The 23,745-nt window shown below is 35.6% G+C and overlaps 2 protein-coding genes across 4 annotated transcripts in view; one reads left to right on the top strand and one right to left on the bottom strand.

Annotated features, from left to right (window-relative positions):
* tub (TUB bipartite transcription factor) overlaps positions 1-18,347 on the top strand; it is a 103,301-nt gene extending 84,954 nt beyond the window's left edge. For 2 of the 3 annotated variants that reach the window (XM_073837145.1, XM_073837146.1), the window contains exons 5-12: positions 4,152-4,328; positions 4,922-5,043; positions 10,525-10,716; positions 11,802-11,914; positions 12,749-12,863; positions 13,128-13,226; positions 13,521-13,692; positions 15,677-18,347. In XM_073837145.1, coding sequence (XP_073693246.1) covers positions 4,152-4,328; positions 4,922-5,043; positions 10,525-10,716; positions 11,802-11,914; positions 12,749-12,863; positions 13,128-13,226; positions 13,521-13,692; positions 15,677-15,810 — 1,124 coding nt within the window. In that variant the 3' untranslated portion in view covers positions 15,811-18,347. The remainder of the gene's footprint in view (positions 1-4,151; positions 4,329-4,921; positions 5,044-10,524; positions 10,717-11,801; positions 11,915-12,748; positions 12,864-13,127; positions 13,227-13,520; positions 13,693-15,676) is intronic. The other variant, XM_073837147.1, reaches the window with a different exon arrangement.
* A 352-nt stretch (positions 18,348-18,699) lies between these two features.
* Positions 18,700-23,294, bottom strand: ric3a (RIC3 acetylcholine receptor chaperone a). The gene is made up of 4 exons (XM_073836625.1): positions 23,192-23,294; positions 22,602-22,689; positions 19,900-20,045; positions 18,700-19,816 (listed from the first exon to the last, which is right to left on the bottom strand). Exons 1-4 carry the CDS (start codon positions 23,292-23,294, stop codon positions 18,993-18,995), a joined length of 1,161 nt encoding a protein of 386 aa, XP_073692726.1. The 3' UTR covers positions 18,700-18,992.
* Between the last annotated feature and the right edge of the window lie 451 nt (positions 23,295-23,745).

Below are 23,745 nucleotides of genomic sequence, written 5' to 3'. Positions count from 1 at the left end.
ACCTAGAATGGTTTGAGGGTGTTTAAATCATGGGGTAATTTTCATTTTTGGGTGAATTCTGTAGTCTTATTTTGCCACTTGTTAGCAACTACCTTTTTCAAGACAAGTAAAATCTTTTTTTTTTTGAAATCCCAAGCAGTGCTATATTGAATTAAATGTACAAATATCTTGAGCTTGTGTTAAAGGGTTAATTCAACCAAAAATGAAAATTAGCCCATTATTTATTCACCCTCAAGGCATCCTAGGTGTATATGACTTCCTTCTTTCAGATGAATGCCATAATTAAAAGTTGTTCTGGCTCCTCCAAGCTTTATAATGGCAATAGGTGGGTGTTTCTCTTTAACAGTTCAAAACAATCCAAAAAAGTGCAACCATCCATAATAAATATAGCTCTGGGGGGTGAATAAAGGCCTCCTGTAGTGAATTGATGCGTTTTTGTAAGAAAAATATCCATAATTAAAACGTAATAATCACTTTTCTGTAGCTTGCACTAACAGTTGTACACAGAAGCCATTCTGGGCGATAGAGGTAGGACGTCGGGGTCGCGCATACGCAGCTCTGAAGTGATAAATACGGACACGCAGTGGAAAGAGCAAAACACAACAACGGTCATGAATTAGAAAAGTACAAAACAAGGATTTGTAAAGAAAAATGTCGGAAGATTTCGATATAAGCCAAGAGGAGAGACTAGTTTTCCTTTGCTAAAGTAAGGAAACTTTGCTTTCTTTGCTCCTGTAAACAAACGTCCTACGTCATCTGCCCGGAGTGGCTTCTGTGTACAACTGTTAGCACAAGCAAGATTAAAGTGATTATTACTTTTTACATATGGATATTTTTCTTACAAAAACACATTGATTAGCTACAGGAGGCATTTATTCACCCCCCGGAGCCGTGTGAGGCACTTTTCAATTTTGGATGGATGTGCTTTATTGGATTTGTTTTGGACTGTTAAAGAGAAACGCCTACCTATTGCATTGTAAAGTTGGGAGGAGCCAGAACTATTTTAATGTAACTCTGAATGCATACAACTGAAAGAAAGAAGTCATACACACCTAGGATGCTTTGAGGGTGAGTAAATAATGAGCTAATTTTAATTTTTGGGTGAACTAACCCTTTAACCAGGCAACTTAATACCCACTCAAAAAATGTATTGACTTCAGGACGATGGAACTGGTGCAAAAATTTTATTTCCGGATTTAGGGACTCATTCATGCAGCACTCTATAACATGAGAAGTGAACCTACATTAAGCAATTCCTCTAAAAATACATATTTTTGGTAGTTTTGACTTAACCAAACTAGGTTTGATGGCTGCTTTCTTTCGTTTTACAAATTTTATTCTACAAACATAACATTTGTCTGGAAACGAGCTTGGATGTGGTTTGGAAGAAGAAGAAAAAAGACTGCAAAAAATCTAAAGGGATTTGTATCAGACATGCCTAAAGATTTTTTTGCTGGATGTCTGAACACGGCTATTTCTTCACCTGTTGCTCCTCTATTACGGTGCTGCTATTCGTCTTCTGAGACTGCGACAACTGAAAAAAGCTTTGAAAGAATATGCTGATGCAAACGTCTTGTTCGTTTTATGGAGACTATTCTTGACTGATCAATATTCTCTGTCTCTCTGGCCTTTTCTCTGATGATTACTTACCTTGTTAAGGAAGCCCCATCACAGGTCACTTTAACTTTACTGACAATCATAGGCTAAAAGCAGTAGTGATTATTGCGCAATCACAAGCACTAATGCCTCTCTGCCATCTAGTCAGAGCTAATTCTCTGACATTGTTCAGCAGATGAATCCCTGGATGGTGAACGAAGGGTCTCGGTAGCTATAATGACTTGATTTGGCCTGGTTGGATGCACAGATGGATGGTAGCTATAATCTGGACGGTTGCATGTAGCAGTCCTTGACTGGGACAATGTTCTTTCACTGATAGTGACTAATTGGATGAAATACAAAACCCAGGCTGACATAAGAGCATCTATAAATAGTCATTAGCAAATTCTTGAAACCCCAAGGGCACTTAAAAGCATCAGCACATGCAAAGTTCATTGGGAACGTTATATATTGCATACACTACCAGCCAAATGTTTGAAATAATTAAGATTTTTAAAATGTTTTTAAAAGAAGGCTGTCTTCAAAATACAGTAAAAGTAATATTATAACAATTTAAAAAACTGTTTACTATTTGAATACATTATAATATATATGAAGATTCAGCAGCCTTTTCTCCAGTTTTTAGTGTTACATCATGCTTCAGAAATCCATCTAATATTTATTCAGCAGCGACTCATTAAATAGATCAAAAGTGACAGTAAAGACATTTATAATGTTGCAAAATATTTATATTTCGAATTAATGCTCTTCTTAAGACTTTTCTATTCTTCAGAAATCTTGGAAAACAAATGTATTACCATTTTCACAGAAATATTAAGCTGCAAAAGCTTTTCAACATTGGTAATAAGAACCATTATTAAGAACTGAGCAACAAATCAGCATATTTCAATGATTTTTAAAGGATCATGTGACACTAAAGACTGAAGTAATATCTCAGGAATAAATAATATTTTGAAAATATTTAAACAGTATTACTGTTTTTACTGTATTTTTGATCAAATAATTGCAGCCTTGGAGAGCAATCAGAACATTTAAAAAATCTAAATTATTTCTGACTTTTGACCGCTACTGTTTGTGTCACAAAGGACTATTAATTATAGACACTAATGGGTCATTGACTTATAAGGATTTTCAACAGACCAATTTTAAAATACAAAAAATAATAATATCTATTGTAATTGTTCAAACATTAAGAATGTTGTGTACACATTCAATTATATTACAATTTTAAATTAAGTGATTTTAGTATTTTTCATCTAGATGAATTCACTGTAGCCCTAAAAAACGTCATATGGTGCGACCATGATTTATATTAAAATTAATTAATTTCCTTAACATGCTTAACATTTTTTTAGATATTCTCAGTAATTAAAGTATTCAGAAACAAAGTATTTGCATTTCTTTTGAGTTTTATAAATAATGTTCTCATATTTTTTGTTCTATAATTTCAGAGTTGCCTTCTTAAATGCAGTTTGTAGACTTATTTTTCCTGTAAACTGTAAAAAAAAATGCTAAAAATGTTCTAAAAGTACTATTCACTTAAGCATACTGTAGCAGCGATCTATATTTCAAACACAGAAATTAGAAATGTTATTTTTAATTTAATACAGTTATTGCTTTTATTGGTCGCACCACATGATATTTCAAATTCAGTCAAAATATACAAGCACAAAACTGGCCACCTGAACAAAACAAGCTAGCTTCCCACAAAGTCACTATGAAATGTACAAAAATAAAAATAAAAATACTTGTAGAAATAACTTAATATTCATTGTTTTTTTGGTGTTTTTTTTGAGGTCATACCACATGATATCCAAATGTGGTAACTACATACCAGCCGTTAAAAAGGTTATATTTTTCCAAATTTGAAACAGTTACAAATCAGCTTGATGCTTCCATGGGTCCTTGGCAAATTGGTATATGATGTAATGCCCTATCTTTGAATGGGTGTTAAAATAAAAGACCCAAAATGGTAGTTCCTTGATGGTCACACCACATGATATTTCATAAAATGGACATCATCAGACAAAGTTTGATTGTAATATTATGATGGAAATATAAATACAAATGCTTTGCAATTTTATACAGGATCACAAAACACTTTGGAAATCATGCCAAATACTGCAGAAAATTAATCGGAATAAATTTAGGATAATTTCAAAGATGTTTCCAAAACAAGTTATGGTCGGACGGTTGCACCACATGATATTTTGACACTTTGAATAACAGATTATTTATTTATTTATTTATTTATTTATTTAATTAAAGTGAGTACATACATAGGAGAGGTACTTCGTACCTTTCCGCATCTTTTTATACACATTTAAACCAATTTTTAACTGCAAAAGCACAGTTGGACAAAAAATGTAGGCGTTACGTCACTGAAGTATTGCAGAAGGATTCATTCACTCATTAAGATTTGAATGTCTGTCTCCATATTTCCATGAACGCCATTATTTTGTGACACCAAAGTGGATACGGGACGGTTGACGTAGTGGAGTTAACAGTGTTACTGTGTTGTGGTGGTACCACAGGAATTGATGGGCCCGCTGCCTTCCAGGATGAGGGTCAGGAGCTGGGCAACCAGATTCAGATCCTGACAGTGGGCCACTCACCTGCCCAGGAGAGCGAGGCAGAGGGCCAGGGTGAGGCAGTGGGCAGCACACAGTCACAGGGCAAACAGGACCTACGGGTCACCATGCTGAAGAAAGGTACACCAGCGATAGTCCTCGGAGTAACGCAAACAAGAGTGGAGAGAGAGACAGATGGAGAGACCCCTACGATCATGACGATTAAGCCATGCAGATTTGCAGATTGCTCTTCAGTATTACCGATCGCCTAACACGCAAAAGAACACCGTGTTTTCATAATACCATCATCTGGCGACTAACACTTTGAGATCTACTTGCATGCTATATCATTTAGATTCGGTGTCTGCCTCTCTCTCCTCCTTCTGTGACATATTTGGATTAGATCATGTCTTTAATGTCTGCATGACTTATTAGAGCCGCTATGAGCCGATCTGGACCGTGGACAATCATTTTTGTCCTGTGCATCCCTTTTTCTGCTAATTTGTTGAACAGACTAAGAGTGAAGTTTTTTTTTAATCCAAATGTATTCAGTTTGTTGCGTCTACTGAATTTCATGTCATATGCTCTTTTGGCATCAGAGTGCAGTTATTTGCAGTGTTATTTGCACTGCATAATGCCTCCATGTTTGCTTTATGCCTGCTGCTGTTCTCTCCTCATGTTCTGCTATCGGCACACTGTTTGATTAGCGCCTCAATATTTTTTCTTGTTCAAAGGAATCTCCAGTAGCATGAACTTTGATGAAGAGGATGATGAAGATGATTTGGTCAGCTCAAGTTCATCTCAGCTCAACAGCAACACAAGACCTGGATCTGCCACCAGCAAAAAGTCCAGCAAGGTAGACTGCTTTCTCTGCTTATTTAGAAAGGGTTAATTAATTAACTAACTGAAGTAAAATTTTCAGTTTCAAAAAATGTAAGCTATATATGCAGACAGCATGGAGACATGGAAGGAAAAAAAAATCAAGGTGATCTATTCATTGCTATTAGAAGATTGAAGAGAAATACTGTATTAAATATACCATTCAAAAAAATGTCAGTTGGATTTTTTTCTTTCCTAAAAGAAATTATAATTTTTATTCAGTAAGGATACAGTCAGTTATGGAAGCCTGTTTCCACCACTGAATAAAAAATAGAGGGTAATTGCTCACAATTCTGACTTTTTTCTCTTAATTGTGAATTTATATCATGCAGTTCTGAGAAAAAAATTCATATTCTGACTTTTTCTCTCAATTGCAAGTTTATATCATGCAATTCTGACTGTTTACCTCAGAATTGTGAGTTTATATTTCACAATTGTGACTTTTTTCTCAGAATTGTGTTTATATCTTGCAATTTCGAGTTTATATCTCGCAATTGTGACTATAACACGGAATTCTGACTTTAACTCTAAGTCTTTTTTCCCCTTTAAAATTGGACTTGGAGTATCTCACAATCTTTCTGAGGAAAAAAGTCAGAATTGTGAAATAAAGAGATGCAATAACCTTTTTTTTATTCAGTGGCAAAAACAGGTTTTTATAACTCTCAATTGCGAGTTTATATCACAATTCTGAGAAAAAAAAGTCAGAATTATGAGTTTTTATCTTGCAATTCTGCCCTTTTGTCTCTCAATTGTGAATTTATATCACACAATTCTGAGAAATAAAGTCAGAATTTTGAGTTTTTATCTCGTAATTTGGACTTATTTTCTCTCAATTGTGAATATCATGCAGTTCTGAGAAATAAGTTTGTATCTCACAATTCTGACTTTTCTCTCAATTGTGAGTTTATATCACAATTCTGAGAAAAAAAAAGTCAGAATTGTGAGTTTTTATTTAGTAATTCTGACTTTTTTTTCTCTCAATTGTGGTTATATTCCATAATTCTGAGAAAAAAAGAATTGCTAGAGGTAAAGAGTCACTAACTTTTTTTATTCAGTGGCAAATTATGTATGTTTGAATTAAAATATGAATTAAATAAAAATATAGTAAAATATATAAATACAAAGTTAACTCTAAAGCTAAATCTAAAAAGGTACAATTCTGATAAACATTTCATTGACCCACATTATTTTTTTAAGCATTAAATCCTTTTTTAAGCATTAAATCCATTAAGAAAGTAAAATTAAGTTGTAATACACACATATATGATTCTGAACATCTGTTCAAATACAAATAATACAGTAATAATTTAAATTATTATTTTAATGGGGTTGCAATGTAAGCATTATAACATATGTGAATGCATTATAATGGTACTAAATGCAAGTAATGACATATTTTTTTTTACAATATGTAACAGAGGGTCACTGTTCCGTCACTCTGTACACCAAGGAGTTCCTTGGCCTGCAAAAGGTTAAAGATCCTTGGCTTAAATGCAGTTCAGCATCAATAAGATTCTGACCCACCACACCCCACATTGCATTTTTTGTTGATTCCCCAACTAGCAATTTTGCATAGTGCTGGTAAAGGTCAGCCCTCATCCATTCCTGTCTATTCTGAGATGTTAAACTGAAGGTTGACTGCTATTTTGAGCAGTCTATGTGTGTTAACTCCAAATATGAACTCCTCAGTGTCTAGCTGTGTTACATGTGCAGTGCTGACACAAGCAGTCTGTGTTTTGTCATGCTAGGATGTATTCTCTTGTGTCTACCTTGGCACAAAGCCTGCAATGCTGGAAATGGAGGGTCATAGTCCTGTTGTTTCCTATGGCAACAGTGAAATGATTACTTTCTTAAAATAACTTGATGGAAACCGTGCCTGTTTGAAGCCCCTGCTCTTGCCACTGTCTCATTGGCGATCTTTCTATATGGTGTTTTGTTAAAAAAAAAAAAAAGTGCATTTCTAAGAAAAATGTATTAGTAGATAAGTCAAATAGGGAGAATACCTGTAGTGTTGTGCAGTGTGATTAGATTAATCAAAATCTATTCTGAGGAACATTTTTTTCTAATGAATTGCTATGCTTTTATTAATTGAGAGACTACATGGATATTTTAAAGATATATTTATTTGCCATACTGCAGAAAAATAATTTTAAACTTTAAAGAAATGGTGACCACCTACAGCATCTTTGTCATATATTTTGCATATACACACATTTTAACCTAAACATTGAAGTTGAGGGGGGGAAAAACATTCTTGTGCTTGTTATTTGTCAGATCTCCAAGTTATTTCCAGTAAACTAAAGACATGGAGTCTAAATTCGGCTGTTATTTATTTGGTTGTGTAGTGGCTCATCCATGTCTCCTGGGTCTGACCCTATTAACGTCACTGGGCTGCTTTGTTGCTCTTTAACATTTCAGTTTTAATCCCAGCTGCTTACATTTCAGACCACAGGGACGTTTGATTCATTAATAATGGGGTCCAAACAGCTGAGTTACCAGTGAAAATACGTCTATTATGCATTTTTATCATTTAATTAAAGCAAGCACATCTGACCATCTGTACAATGGAGTTCACATCTCGTTATCCGTCAACTTCTCTTTGCTGTACATTTTGTGAAATTTGTAGATTATTTTTTTTTTCAGTGTTAAATATAACAAATGTGACCCTGGACCACAAAACCATTCATAAGGGTCAGGTTTTTTTTTTAAACTGGGATTGTATGGTTTGTTAGGAGAGGGCAATATTTGGCTGAGATACAACTATTTGAAATTCTGGAATCTGAAATCAAAAATCTGAAAAATCAAAATATTGAGAAAATCACCTTTAAAGTTGTCCAAGTGAAGTTCTTAGCAATGCGTATTACCAATTAGTAAAGTTAAAACAAAACTTAACTAAAACAAACCATCTTTATGGAACATCTTTACTTAATATCCTAATGATTTTTGTCATAAAGGAAAAAATTGATTTTGCTACAAATATGACTAGTTTTGTGGTCCAGGGTCACAAATGTCTTTGTTTTTAATGGGGTTTCAGAAGTTTTTTTTATTAACTTTTAGTAACATTTTACCCACATTTAGAATCATAATTTGTCTTTGTTTTACATTTTTTTACATCCCCCGCCCCCAGGTTTAATTAAAAAAAAAAAAAATCCTTTGCCAACGAGGTCCCAGACCTTTAGATCTATTTTTTTCCCAATTATAGCTGTGACATTATAACCAGAAGTTTACATTTTTACAGTACTTTATCTTTGTGTTACAAAATGTTCTTGTTTTTCCATGTTTAAAAAAAAACTTTCATTTCAGTTTTGATCCCAGCTGCTTACATTTCAGACCACAGGAATGTTTGATTCATTAATAATGAGTCGTTTTTCCATGTTTAAAAAAAAAAAAAGAATTTTCTATAACTTTTTGTTCTATTTATTTATTGTTTGTTTGTAAAGGGTTAGTTCACGGAAAATGAAAATTCTGTCATTAATTACTCACCCTCGTGTCAGAACACAAATTAGAATATTTTGGATGAAATCCGAGAGCTTTCTGACCCTGCATAGACATCAGTGCAAATAACATGTTCAAGGCCCAGAAAGGTAGTAAAGACATCGTTAAAATAGTCCATGTGACATCAGTGGTTTAACCTAAATTGATGAAACTACAAGAATGCTTTTTGCGCACAAAGAAAACAACGACTTCATTCAACAATTTTTCAAAAATATATTAATTTGTGTTCTGAAGATGAACAAAAGTCTTACTTTTATATATACAGTCAAGCCCGAAATTATTCATACCCCTGGCAAATTCTGAATTTGTTACTTTTATTCAACCAGCAAGTTTTGTTTTTTTTTTGACCGGAAATGACACGGGCTTCTCCCAAAAGATAATAAGACGATGTACAAGAGGCATCATTGTGGAAAAAAATATTACTCATCTTTTATTTACATTTGAACAAAAAGTGGCATGTCCAAAATTATTCATACCTTTCTCAATAATCAATAGAAAAGCCTATTTTTTGGCTATTACAGCAATCAAATGCTTCCTATAATTGCTGACCAGCTTTTTGCATGTCTCCACTGGTATTTTTGCCCATTCATCTTTAGCGATGAGCTCCAACTATTTCATTACAATTGGATTCGAGTCAGGACTCTGGCTGGGCCACTGCAAAACGTTAATGTTTTTGTCTGCTAACCATTTCTTCACCACTTTTGCTGTGTGTTTTGGGTCGTTGTCATGCTGAAATGTCCACTGGTGTCCAAGGCCAAGTTTCTCTGCAGACTGCCTGATGTTGTTGTTGAGAATTTTGATGTATTGCTCCTTTTTCATGGTGCCGTTTACTGTGGTTAGGTTCCCTGGTCCACTGGCTGAAAAATACCCCCAAAACATTAGGTTTCGACCACCATGTTTGACAGTGGGGATGGTGTTCTTAGGGTTGAAGGCTTCTCCTTTTTTACGCTAAATGAAGGCTACACCATTGTGGCCAAACAATTCAAATTTGTTTCATCTGACCATAAAACAGAAGACCAGAAGTCTTCTTCTTTTTCCAGATGAGCATTTGCAAAGGCCAAGCGGGCTTTTGTGTGCCTTATCTGGAGAATTGGTGTCCTTCTTGGTCTGCGTCCGTGGAACCCATCAGTGTGCAGTGTCCGTTGGACTGTCTGCCATGAGATGTTGCCACCAGCGGAGCCCAGATTCATCAGGATGGCCTTGGTGGTGATTCTTTTTTTTAACTCTCTCACTATCCTCCTGGCCAGCACAGGTGTCACTTTTGGCTTCCGACCACGTCCTCTGAGATTTTTTACAGTGCAGAATGTCTGTAGCCACTGGAACTTCAAAACATTTAGATATGGTCTTATAGCCCTTTCCTGTCTTGTGAGCAGCCAATATGCGCAGCCGCAGGTCCTCAGCTTAGGTCCTTTGTCTTAGCCATGACTGTCCACAAACCAACAGCAGAGAGCTTCTGTTTTTCACCCCTGTTGTGTTGATTTAAACAACTGTTCCCAATGAATCAGGGTAATTAGGATGCTTTAAAACAGCTTGGACTATTTGGAATGGTATAGAACTTTGGATTTTCCCATAGACTGTGACCGTTTGCAAAGGGTATGAATAATTTTGGACATGCCACTTTTTTGTTCAAATGTAAATAAAAGCTGAGAATTATTTTTTTCCACAATGATGCCATTTGTACATTGTCTTATTATGTTTTGGGAGAAGCCTGTGTCATTTCTGGTGGAAAAAAATAAATGAATAAAAGTAACTTTAAGTCAGAATTTGCAAGGCGTATGAATAATTTCGGGCTTGACTATATATATATATATATATATATACACACACGATTACGATTGTGTATGTTGTGTATGTATAAATATGGTTATTGTACTTATTGCGTAATAATCAGCAAGTGTAATCTTCTTTCAACATAAAAATTTACCATAGACTGGTATCGATCTCTATCTGCGTAATGTGACAGGAGGCGACCTCAGCTTCCACCCCATTGGCCAATGAACCGTCTATCGACGTGGATGACCTGGAGGAGTTCACTCTCAGACCCGCACCCCAAGGGGTGACTGTGAAATGCAGGATCACACGGGATAAGAAGGGCATGGACAGGGGCATGTACCCCACCTACTACCTCCATCTGGAGAGAGAGGATGGCAAGAAGGTCAGACACAACAAAACACTGATTATTCCTGTTTTTTTCCTGAAGAGTTTGGCTTGTTTGTAAGTCATCATTGTTGTGCGCCAGCAATCAAGCCCAATAAGTGACACTCCATTCTTCCAATTTGCCGAAGGGCTTGAAATGATTGATTTTGATGAAAGGAACCAAATTTAGCCCACAGGGAGATTTAGCTAAATGACAATTAACCATAATATTGCTGCGCTTGACATGCTTTTCCTAAAAATATCAGGACTAAATCACAGGCATCTTGCTTAACAGTGACCCTGGACCACAAAACCAGTCAAGGGTCCAGGGTAATTTTTGGGAAATTGAGATTTATACATCATCTGAAAGCTGAATAAATGAGCTTTCAATGGTTTGTTAGGATAAGACAATATGTGACCCTGGACCACAAAAGCAGTCTTAAGTAGCACAGGTATATTTGTAGCAATAGCCAAAAATACACTGTATGGGTCAAAATGATTTGATTTTTCTTTCATGCCAAAAATCATTAGGATATTGTGTAATATGTTCCATGAACATATTTTGTAAATTCCCTACCATAAATATATCAAAACTTAATTTTGGTTTAGTAATATGCATTGCTAAGAACTTTATTTTGACAACTAAGGTGATTTTGTCAATATTTAGTTTTTTTTGCATCCTCAGATTCCAGATATTCAAATAATTGTATCTCAGCCAAATATTCTCCTATCCTAACAAACCATTAAGATTATTTCAGCTTTCAGAGGATGTATAAATCTCACTTTCAAAAAATGTACCCTTATGACTGGTTTTGTGGTCCAGGGTCACTAATAGAATAACACACATAGCCAATTTTCCAATCTCTGCACTCTTTCAGATAATAAAAGCCTGTTTTATTTCTATTCTCATTACACAGATATATAGCTATCCATACACACATTTCTATGTCTCTCCATGTATGCGTTTAATAGTTGCCATTTCCCCAAACAAAATATGGAAACGTTGTCTCAGATTGTTTGTTTATGTCTCAATTTCTGTTGAATGTATTTGATGTGAGTTTTGCGCTGCTGCTCAGTGTCCAATTAAATTCTGTTATACATTAGGTTTTCCTTTTAGCCGGGAGGAAGAGAAAGAAGAGCAAAACATCCAATTACCTCATCTCCATCGACCCTACTGACCTATCACGAGGCGGCGAGAGCTTTATTGGCAAACTGAGGTACGTTTAAAGATGATTCATTGTGTTGTGTGAATCATAAGGTAGCTTTACTTAAATCTACGCTGTTCTTAGAGACAAGAGCCATGTGTCTCTTTCTAAACATTTGAGAGGGAACTTTAATGAGTTTGTCTGCATGTGTGCACTGCTGAACCTATTTAAACCTATTAGTGCTGGAGTGTCCTCATTCATACTGTATGAGGAGAAAGCAACTGTGTGCATGCTGATGTTTGAGTCTCAATACATACATTTTTTATATGAAATGTTACATTGCCGTAATTGTTAGTACAAAAAAAGCTATAAAAAATAAAAAAGCTTGCATTTGTATTGTTTTTTCGTTTTCTTATTTTAATTTTGATGTGAAATATGTGACCCTGGACCACAAAACCAGTCATAAGTGTAAGTGAATAAGTGTTCGAAATAGGACAATATTTAGTTGAGGTACAACTACTTAAAAATCGAGAATCTAAGGGTGCAAAAAAAAAAAAAATACATATTGGGAAAATTGCCTTTAAGTTGTGCAAACAAAGTTTGGCTATGCATATTAATAATCAAAAATTAAGTTTTGATATATTTATGGTAGGAAATTTACAAAATATCTTAATAGAACATGATCTTTACTTAATATCCTAATGATTTATAAATAAATAGATAATTTTGACCCATGCAATGTATTTTTGGCTATCGCCACATATACCTGTGCTACTTAAGACTGGTTTTGTGGTTCAGGGTAACATATGGCCTGAATATATTCTTGAGAATTTTTGGGAGATTCATCCCTTCGCTGTGACATGCTAAAAACTTCATTGTAAGAATTTACCATTGTCATTTCCACAGATCAAACCTTATGGGTACCAAGTTTACGGTATATGACAGTGGTGTTAACCCAGTCAAGACCACATCCAGCCTAGAAGCAGGGAATCTACGACAGGAGCTTGCCGCAATCTGCTACGTGAGTTTGTGAGCATGATCACGGTCAATGGCCAGCACAGAGCCAGCACCCAGCCCTGAGGGCACGACATCTTAAAGCCATAAGCAACGATGAGCCAAGCCTGACCTCTGCTGGCTGTTTTTTTTATATTGCAGTACCACTGATGAAAGGAAAACAGGACATAAAATGCTTGTGTAGATTAATGATTTCCCAGAATTTTTCCTCAGTGAGTAGATTTGTGAGTCACATGGTGACTAATTCAGATACTTGTGTTCTGTTCCGCAGGAAACAAATGTTTTAGGGTTCAAGGGGCCTCGGAAGATGAGTGTCATTATTCCTGGAATGAACATGGACCATGAAAGAGTCTCCATCAGGCCTCGAAATGTGAGTGCAGGCTGTTTATAATAGCACAATCCAGCATGTAGATTGTAATTAGCTAGAATCTAAAAAGGCCAGTGTAGTTTAAAAAATACAAAATACTTACTCAACAATACTTCCAGGATCAAAGCTCAGGGAAAAATCTTTTTCAATTTGTTAATTAAAATCAATTGAAAATATGTATGACTGTCTGAGGCAACCAATAACCCTTGACCTATATTTTATATACAAATGTTAGTGTTAGCGGCAAAGTTGCTCTAATGGAAAACTAATCCCCCACATCTGTCTGTTGTTTTGCAGGACCATGAGTCTCTGCTGGCTCGATGGCAGAACAAAAGCACTGAGAGTGTGATAGAGCTTCACAACAAGACGCCTGTGTGGAACGATGATACGCAATCATATGTGCTCAACTTCCATGGCAGGGTCACCCAAGCATCCGTCAAAAATTTTCAGATCATTCATGACAATGACCGTGAGTTCAAAACGATCCTCTTAGCTTTGTTTAATACCTGTTTTACAAGGCAATGGAAAATAGTAATTTTCAGTATTAAAAGGATAGTTCACCAAAAATAAAACTTCTGTAATTAATTACTCATCCTCATATCGTTCAAAAACCTCTAAGACCTTTGTACATCTTTAGAACACGAATTAATATATTTTTAAATTGAAATCCAAGAGCTTTCTGATCCTGCATAGACAGCAACGCAATTGAATCGGCCAAGAGAGGTAGTAAGGACATTATTTAAATAGTCCATAACATCAGTGGTTCAACCTTCATTTAATGAAGCTACGAGAATAATTTTTGTTCACAAAGAAAACAAAAATAACAATTTTATTCAACAATTTCTTCTCCTTCGTGTCAGTATTCGACACGTGTTCACAAAGGTACCATGATGCATAAAACATATTCTCGTAGCTTCATAAAATTAAGGTTGAACCGCCGATGTCACGTGGACTATTTTAACAATGTCCTTACTACCTTTCTGGGCCATTTCAGTTGCATTGCTGTCTATGTAGGGTCATAAAGCTCTCGGATTTTTATCAAAAATATCTTAATTTGTGTTCTAAAGATGGACGAAGGTCTTAGGGATTTGAAACGACATGAGGGTGAGTGCTTCATTTTTGGGTGAACTATCCCTTTAAGATTAAAATTGGCAGTGCAATATAATGATGTTAATTTGAAATTTTTTATACACTTTGGTAAAAGAATTTTTAACATGGTCTAAAAAGTATACAGTTGAAGTCAAATCTGCAAAATGTTAATTATTGTACCAAAATAAGAGGGATCATACAACATGTGTTATTTTTTATTTAATACTGACCTGAATAAGATATTTCACATAAAAGACATTTATATATAGTAGTAGAAAAAATAATAGTTGAATTTATAAAATGACCCCGTTTAAAAGTTTACATACACTTTTTTTGTTTAGTAATAGTTGTTCATCAGTCCCTTGTTTGTCCTGAACAGTTAAACTGCCTGCTGTTCTTCAGAAAAATCCCTGAGGTCCCACAAATTCTTTGGTTTTTCAGCACTTTAAACCATTTCCAGCAACAACTCTATGATTTTTGAGATCCATTTTTCACACAGAGGACAACTGAGGGACTCATGTGCAACTATTACAAAAGGTTCAAATGCTCACTGATGATTCAGAAAGAAAAAAACTATGCATTAAGAGCCGGGGGTGTAACCTTTTGAACAGAATGAAGATGTGTACATTTTTCTTATTTTGCCTAAATATCATGTTTTTTTCCCATTTAGTACTGCCATTCAGAAGCTACAGAAGATAGTTAAATGTTTCCCAAAATACAAAATAAGTTCAATTTACCCTGATCTTCAAATTCAAAAAGTTTTCACCCCCCGCCTCTTAATGCATTGTGTTCCTTCTGAAGCATCAGTGAGCGTTTAAACCTTCTGAAATAGTCCCTCAGTTGTCCTCATTGTGAAAAGATGGATCTCAAAACCATACAGTCATTGTTGGAAAGGGTTCAAATACACAAAAATGCTGAAAAACCAAAGAATTTGTGGAACCTGAAGGATTTTTCTGAAGAACCATGGGCAGGACAAACAAGGGACTCATGAACAGCGAAGTCAAACATTTCACAAAATGAAGTTTGTTAGGTTTCAATATATGACAGTAAATGTAGTGTAAAATAGAGACCGGTGGTTTATCTGCTAGTGTGATTGTGAGGGGAACTGACGTCATACATCCAAAAATACCTGGTTAAAAATATTCGAAAGTGTTTCCGAAAAATGATGTCAGTTGTGAGAAAAGCGCTGGCATCATTTGTTTGCTGAAGCCACTTAGTTTGATATTTTGCATCTAATGCAATGAAAATCAGAAATTTTAAATTGTGATTTTAGCGTCTAAATGCTCTGGAGATGGGTTTTATTTAAAAACTGTACTTGTTTTGTCAGAATTCTCATCCCTGTACTCTCTCTTTCGTATATGCAGCGGATTACATCGTGATGCAGTTTGGTCGTGTAGCGGAGGACGTCTTTACAATGGACTACAACTACCCCATGTGTGCCCTGCAGGCGTTTGCTATTGCTCTGTCCAGCTTTGACAGCAAGCTAGCCTGTGAGTAGCCATCTCTCTCTGCCAGCCACAACCATGAACAGACCCAGCCAGACTGCTTTACAATCCCAATCACTGAGTAAAGGGCTGCGGTGAACTCCAAAGCAGCAGGGTCCCTCTCGGAGGCATGAATGCGTATCGAGTTTGTGTCTTTGTGTGAATGCTAGCATTTCTGCTTTTTTAAAAAGGGCATCACAGTTGGGGGAAAGCACAAAGACTTCAAAGCTCAAACGGTGGAGATTATCAGAAGAGGATGCATTCGCAGTCAAAAAAAATCTCCTACTCGCTTTCTTTACTTAACCGTCGAGGTAAAACTAACATTTTGCTAATGTTAAAATAAGGATCTTTTACAGTACTCGTGTCCCTTTGATTAAAAACAAAAATCATTTTACCATGGTCATAATTCTAAAAGAATTAATGTTCACTAACTAATCAATTATGAGTTTTTCACAAGAAATGTAACATGTAGCTGTGATATACTGTATGGATATTTGATTTAATGAACTTTTGTAAAATGACTTTCATACGTGACACTTCTTCAGTTATACATGTCACTTGTCATTTGAATTGTAATGTATCAGTTCATGCTTCGCAAGGACTTTAAAGCCAGTATGAAGTATGACAGTCTGACATATTTATCCGCTATTTATGTATTTATAGATTTCCATACCATCTGCTGCTTGTGTCTTACCCCATGCCCATAATTCACTGTGCTTCAAGCACAACGGTGCCTTCACATTCAAGCTTTTGGTGTGGATTTATTCAAATTGAACTAATGAATGTGTGACAATTCTACATAATAGATGTAATCAGTGTGAAATGGACATGGGATCCAAAAACAGCTTTTATATCATTAGAACAAACCAAAATGAATGGTTCACCTTATCCAGGTCCACACCAGTAGCTCTAGTGTGAAAGCCCTTGAAGTCCTACATGATGGAAGAAGTGTGTAGTAAGTCATTTTATGTGAGGGTCAATATCAGGGTAAGTACATTATCATCTCATACTGACCCGCTACATTTGTAGGGGAATGTACTGAGCACTTTATTCAGAGATTAATGGTGGAACGCTGTAAATATTGTGCCTTTGGACGAAACACTTGTGATGCTTGAAGTTGGTGAGATGCTACGTTGTTTTCTTCAGCCAGTGTTGTTTATCATGCAGCTCATTTTAAGCTTCTTTGTTCTTGAGAACAACCTGTATATTTCCAGTATACTGGGCTGTGGCTTTTCTAGAAAGATCAGCATTAGTTGCCTGCTTGTGGAGTAGTTGATTTTCCAGAACAGAGGAACTACTGACGCAAGTACGTTCACATGCACTTTTAAAAGTTAGATTTATTTCTGCCTACATTAACAATGTTAGAACTTGATGAAGTGATTGTAGCTTGATTATAACTGTGCATGTAAACATACTTAGCAACACGGTTTGTTCAAGTCATCTGTTAAATTTCCTGCTGCATGAGGATAATTGTGAAAATGTGGATCGAACAAAGTGTCCGAGTGGAATTTTACACGAAACTCAAATCTTCCTTTTTAATTGTACTTTAGCTTGTACACTTCTGTGTCTTTGCTAAACAACTCTGAGGAATGAAGAAAGGAAATAAGTGAAGTTGTATTATTAGTGTGGCAATGTAACTGAAAAAAATCCAAAAACCTGCTGTACCAACTGCCCTTAAAGCCAAACTTAAACTCTATTCTTGAAAGTGTTGTAAAAGTCTTCATATGGACACAATGATTTACTAGATATGCTTTGTTATGCATTAGCATGACTTGCAGTTTATTTTTATCATACTATTTTCAATTTGAGTCAAACGTCAGAACAAAGAGAAATCAAAATCTTGTCATTGTCGAAAACCTTGTAACGTTAGTATTGAATGAATGTGTTTTTAAGAAATGAATCAATCATAATTTGGTTCCCTGTTAATTTCAAGGTTGTTGTCCATCAAACTGTGCATTTTAGGTTAAGTAAAAAATACATAAATAAATAAACTAATATTTAGAATATTAATCTGTCCTTATCCAAGATAAAGGCAAGAAATGTGCTGCAAATGGCATACATTTTGTGTTACTATTCTTTTTCTTTTGTCATAGATATGTGCTTCAGACATCACATTTTGAAATCTAGATCTATCTTTCCCCCAGAAAAGTATTTTTAATATTACCTTTTTTGTTTTAGAAAAAAAGTAAATAAAATATATATTCAATTCTTTGGCCAAATTGCGAAGAAATCTGTACGAGTTATTAAAGTTTGTTTTTTAACTGCCTCGTGAAACCATTCCAGGACTTTCTATACTTTATGTAATGCTCTAACAGTTTTGGGTTTGCTCTTAATGGTTAAAAACACTGAAAATTAATGTGTTTTTCTGCTGTTTTTTATTATTTGGAAAAATATCTCACCACTCTTGTGTTAAAGTGATAATGTATAACTGTTACGTCACACTGTTTTGTAAAATGTGTACATTGGTCAATATACAGTGTTTGTATACAGTACGCAAGATATGAAAAAATAAAACTGAACGTGAATTTTCGCATCTCAAATATTTAAGAAACCATTGCATTTGTGGTACAGTACTTCAGTGCTCATGAAATGTGATCCTGGACCACAAAACCAGTCATAAGGGTCATTTTTTATTGAATAAATAAGCTTTCCATTGATGTATGGTTTGTTAGGATCGTATTAGTTATAATATTAATTTGGACAACTATTATAGTATATACAAGTTGTCCAAATGAATTTCTTAGCAATGCATATTACTAATCAAAAATTAAGTTTTGATATATTTACGGTAGGAAATTTACTATATATATTTATGGAACATGACCTTTACTTAATATCCTAATTATTTTGGCATAAAAGAAAAACCTAAATTTTGATTCATACAAATTATTGTTGGCTGGTTTTGTGGTCCAGGGTCACAAATAATGATAATACAAAGTCACTTCTGTTCAGAAACATTTTATTGGCAAAGATTCGTGGAAAAAGGGTATTAAAAGTGCCTATTTTTTAACACAGCATGCTCTAAAATGTTCTCTAGCTGTTCTTGGAAACAAATTAATGAAATTTTTGAATCTCAGAAAAGCCTAAATGGTTACTGAGAAACGGTTTCCTTAAGCAAAGCAAGAAAAATTCACAGTAAGGTATTTTTGAACTAGAGAGTAAATGAACAGAAGACTATTGTTTTTTCACAGGCTGATCACTTCTTCACCTTTTGTTTCTTGTGACGCATTCGAAGAGTCCCAGAGGCTTGAGCCTTGGATAACTCTGACTTGTTGGAGATGACGGTTACCTCAGGTTGGTATGTTTGTAGGAAGTCAATGAGGTCTACTTCCTGTTCCTCAGGATCACATTCTACATCATCATTAAATCCCAGGCTCTCAGCCTCCATCAGTGGATCCTCCTCCTCCTTCTCTGTCTCCGTCTCCCCCTGGCCATCTTCATTACGTTGATCTTCCTCCTCCTCTTCTTCTTCTTCTTCACAGTCTTCACCATTTTCTTCCTCTTCATTCCCTTCATCATCATCCTCCTCCTCCTGTTCTTCTTCTTCTCCATCATGTTCTTCTTCCTCCTCTTCCTCATACTTGCATCCAACAGCTCCACCCTTTGGATAATGAAAAACGTGTCTGTGATCACTGAAGGTGATTTGCCGTCTTCTGGTTGGTTTCTGTTCCTCTTCTTTTTCATCTAGGTACTCGAGTTTCTCATCATCCTCATCAATGCTTTTCGGAAGACAGGGTTGATCTTCTCCAATGTCGTCCTCATCTTCTTCCTCCTCATCCTCATCTTCTTCATCTTCCTCTTCGTCATCCTCTTCTTTTTCTCCTTCATTATTCTCTACTTTCACCTCCTCATTAGTACATGCATCATCAGGCTCATCCTCTTCCTCTTCTTCTTTTTCCATTCTCTCAGCAAGCTCTTCTGCTGTAGGTATGACTTGGTCCGGTTCTTCAAGTATAACACTAGGAAATCTGCGTCTGCGGGAGGACATTTTAAACTCTGGGTAGGTCTCCTCTGGATAGCCTTGGAAAACAGTGAATAAAACGAAATTTAAAGGCCAAGAAACTGAAACAACAGCGGACCCAACACAAAGCCTTGAGGTATACCTTCCCAATCTGCAGTGTAGGGGGCTTCCTCTGCCTCCTCCTCCGGCGTGGCTCCTTCTCGCAACTGTCTCTCCCGCATTATTTGGCTGATTTCTTTTAGCTGTTTGAGCTTTCTCTCCTCACGTTTCCGTGTGCTCCTGCGTGACCTGAAGTCAGAACAAGTGGTGAGTCAGAAACTACATTAAAACAAGTAACAAATTACAACCACTTCTAAAACACATACACATTTCTTGATGATCATGAAGCTGCAAAACAGAGTGTTTTCACGACACATCATCAATCGGCCATATTGGCGGCACTGAACGTAAACAATGCCATAGAACCAAACGAAACTTGCATATTATGCTTATTATTGCTGTTGAAAATGGTCAAACATTGTCATGTTTTGGTCTTTACTAATCGGTTGGACCAGGAAAAACATTTGGAGTACTATAGACTGCCAAAAGTTAACAAATCAAGGAGAAGAGTGCAAAAAAAAATGTATGAGGAACAAAAGGCATTTGTGGTTGGCCAAAATGAACCAGGATTTCCAGGTCAAGAATCTCATTTGTGACCCTGGACCACAAAACCAGTCATAAGGTTAAATTTTACAAAACTGAGATGTATACATCATATGAAAGCTCAATAAATAAGCTTTCTATTGATGTATGGTTTGTTATGTTTGTTATGATAGGACGATATTTGGCCGAGATACAACTATTTGAAAATCTGGAATCTGAGGGTGCAAAAAAAATCAAAATACTGAGAAAATCACCTTTAAAGTTGTCCAAATTGAGCTCTTAACAATGCATATTACTAATCAAAAATTACATTTTGATATGTTTGCAGTAGGAATTTTACAAAAATTCTTCATGGAACATGATCTTTACTTAATTTCCTAATGATTTTTGGCATAAAAGAAAAATCAATAATTTTGACCCATACTATGTATTTTTGGCTATTACTACAAATATACCCCAGCAACTTAAGACTGGTTTTGTGGTCCAGGGTCACATTTGTGTTTGTTCTTATCATTTCTAGTCAGGTAGGTAAAATATTAGACTAATATCTCCAGTTATATGGTATCCTTACCACCTAATAACTTTAGTTTGTCCAAATATTTTGTCTGCTTACGAAGTCCTTCTTTATATGGTTTAGCAGCTTTCACACATTTTTTTCTGTGGTTTACACAGCATAATTTAGCAGAACAACGTATTCAGTAGTACATTAACCTTGCAATCCATGCTGTTGTTTACATCTGAATATCGTCAATATGGCCGTGCATCTGGGTAACTGACCAAAACGTGTTGTAAGTGCAAACCCTCTATTAAAATAGACCACTGTTATTGCTCATTATTTTACAAATGTAATTAAAAACTTAAGCAGAGTCACAAAGGTAAAGCTAGTGAAACTTAACTAATTAAAACAAACCACCTGTGGAGTTGTGCAGGGTCAAATATCTGTCAACTAATTACATACTAAAAACAGAAAAGTTTCCTCAAAAGAAAATGTATTTGTGTTTTATGAATATTAAAGGAAAAGCTCACTTCCAGAACAAAAATTCACAGATAATGTACTCACCCCCTTGTCATCCAAGATGTTCATGTCTTTCTTTCTTCAGTCGTAAAGAATTTTTTTTTTTTTTTTGAGGAAAACATTTCAGGATTTCTCTCCATATAGTGGACTATGGTGCCCACGAGTTTGAACTTCCAAAATACAGTTTAAATGCAACTTCAAAGGGCTCTAAATGATCCCAGCCGAGGAAGAAGGGTCTTATCTAGCAAAACGATCTGTTGTTTTCTTAAAAAAAATGACAATTTATATACTTTTTAACCTCAAATACTCATCTTGTCTAGCTCTGTGTGTACTGTGTATTCCAGTTCAATACAGTTAGGGTAGGTCAAAAAAACTCCCATCTTATTTTCACCTCTGACTTTAAAATCGTCCTACATCGCTGCAGAAACACCAAACCAGGGTTTACAAAGTGAACGTGCAAAGAAGATCAAACGGCCTTTACAAAATAAGGTAAAACATGTAGGGCAATTTTGAAGTTGCAGGAAAAAATGAGATGGGAGTTTTTCGACATACCCTAACTGTCTTGAACCGCAGAGCTAGAGCTAGACAAGGTGAGCATTTGAGGTTGAAAAGTATATAAACTACTTTTTTTTTTTTTTTTAGAAAATAATGGATCGTTTTGCTAGATAAGACCCTTCTTCCTTGGCTGGGTTCATTTAGAGCTCTTTGAAGCTGCATTTAAACTGCATTTTGGAAGTTCAAACTTGCAGGTACCATAAAAGATCACTATAGAGAAAAAAATCCTAAAATGTTTTCCTCAAAAAACATAATTTCTCTATGACTGTAGAAAGAAAGACATGAACATTTTGGATGACAAGGGGGTGAGTAAATTATCTGGACATTTTTGTTCTAGAGGTTAACTTCTCCTTTTAAAAAAAAAAATATATATATATATATATATATATATATATATATATATATATATATATATATATATACACATTTAAGCATTTGGCAGATCCTTTCATCTAAAGCATTTTACATAGGATTCCAGGTATGCGTTTCAGCAGTTAATGCATTTCCTGGGAGCATAATGCTAAAAAAAAATGGATTCCATTCAAAGCGGCATTCGTATCATGTCAGTGCTCTATCGCTCTTTGATCTATAAGATACTGGATGGTTGAAGAAGAGAAATATGATCTGTTTACCAGGTAGATGGGTGGACAACTTTAGATATTTTCTTTTCTCTGGCTTTTTCACTCATTCTGGCTTGCATCTGCACCAGCTGACAAGTAGCTGTCAGGGAGACAATTGAATAAAGCTGAAACATGTGGCCGTCACACATTGTAGTTTCATTTAAATCAAATTTTGAGCTTTTCATGCTGTACAGGGTGTTGCGTGCAGTGCTGATGCTCTATCAGTTGCTCCAGCACCTCCACCCTTTGGCATCCATTTGATGAATAGAGCTAAACCTCTTACTACTGATCCAAAAGACATGCAGTTAATTGGTATTAGGAGCTGCTAGGCTTCTAAAACATTACTTCTGATTGCTAATCCGGGTTCAACAAAAGGCAGAGAACAAAGCTTGCCAGGTCCTGGACAGGATCTTAATCTACCTTATCTGGAGTTGCATGTGGTTTAGCAACTGAAATGCTGAGAAGGCAAGAAATACAAGTTCAGAAATGTGATTTAAAAGAAAATTCTGTAATTTGAAAATATGGTGCCATTAAGATGAGCATCTTTATTAGGTATATAGTGTTGTCCAACTAAGGCTCATGTACAGTATATGCAAACTCACGCATCTCTTCAAATGTGTATTCTGACTGCAGTATAGGGAATCTGCACCCTGGTCGATGAGGTTTGTCCTTTGAGGTCAGCTGTTGAAAGATCAAAGTAAGCATTATTGATTCTGCTAATAAGAGCAGATACAGTATATATACACATAACCACATTGAAGGAAAAGTTTGGTTCAGCTCAATGAAAATTTCCTGATAATTTACTCACCCCATCAGTCAGTTAATTCAAAAATAAGCCTTTTGAGGAAACCATTCCAGAATTTTTCTACATATAGTGGACTTCAGTGTTGGCCAATGGCAGTCCAAATTGCAGTTTTAAAGCAGCTTCAAAAAGCTCTATATGATCCCAGTCGAGGAATAAGGCTGATGATACACTGGGCAACTTTTTAAACAATGTTGCCGGGCAACTTTGGCAAATGTTGCCGTCAATGGGCAACCAGGTGAGATACAGGGCCCACGATTGATCTAAATTATCCAGATAGAAATCTGTTACCCATTTTCAAGGGGAAAGTGCCCAAACAATATTGCAAAAAAAAGTTGCCCGATAAAATTGCTC

This window comes from Garra rufa, chromosome 3, assembly GCF_049309525.1.
Source record: "Garra rufa chromosome 3, GarRuf1.0, whole genome shotgun sequence".
NCBI lineage: Eukaryota > Metazoa > Chordata > Actinopteri > Cypriniformes > Cyprinidae > Garra > Garra rufa.
The sequence above is the reverse complement of the archived record's forward strand: the minus strand, read 5'-3'. Positions and strand labels throughout refer to the sequence as shown.

Coding starts and splice junctions, on each gene's coding strand:
- ric3a (XM_073836625.1), bottom strand. CDS start 23,294: ATGCTTACTTTGATCTTTCAACAGCTGACCTCAAAGGACAAACCTCAT. Junction 22,690..23,191: donor ATACACATTTGAAGAGATGC/GTGAGTTTGCAT, acceptor TCTCCCTGACAG/CTACTTGTCAGCTGGTGCAG. Junction 19,817..19,899: donor CTACACTGCAGATTGGGAAG/GTATACCTCAAG, acceptor CTGTTTTCCAAG/GCTATCCAGAGGAGACCTAC.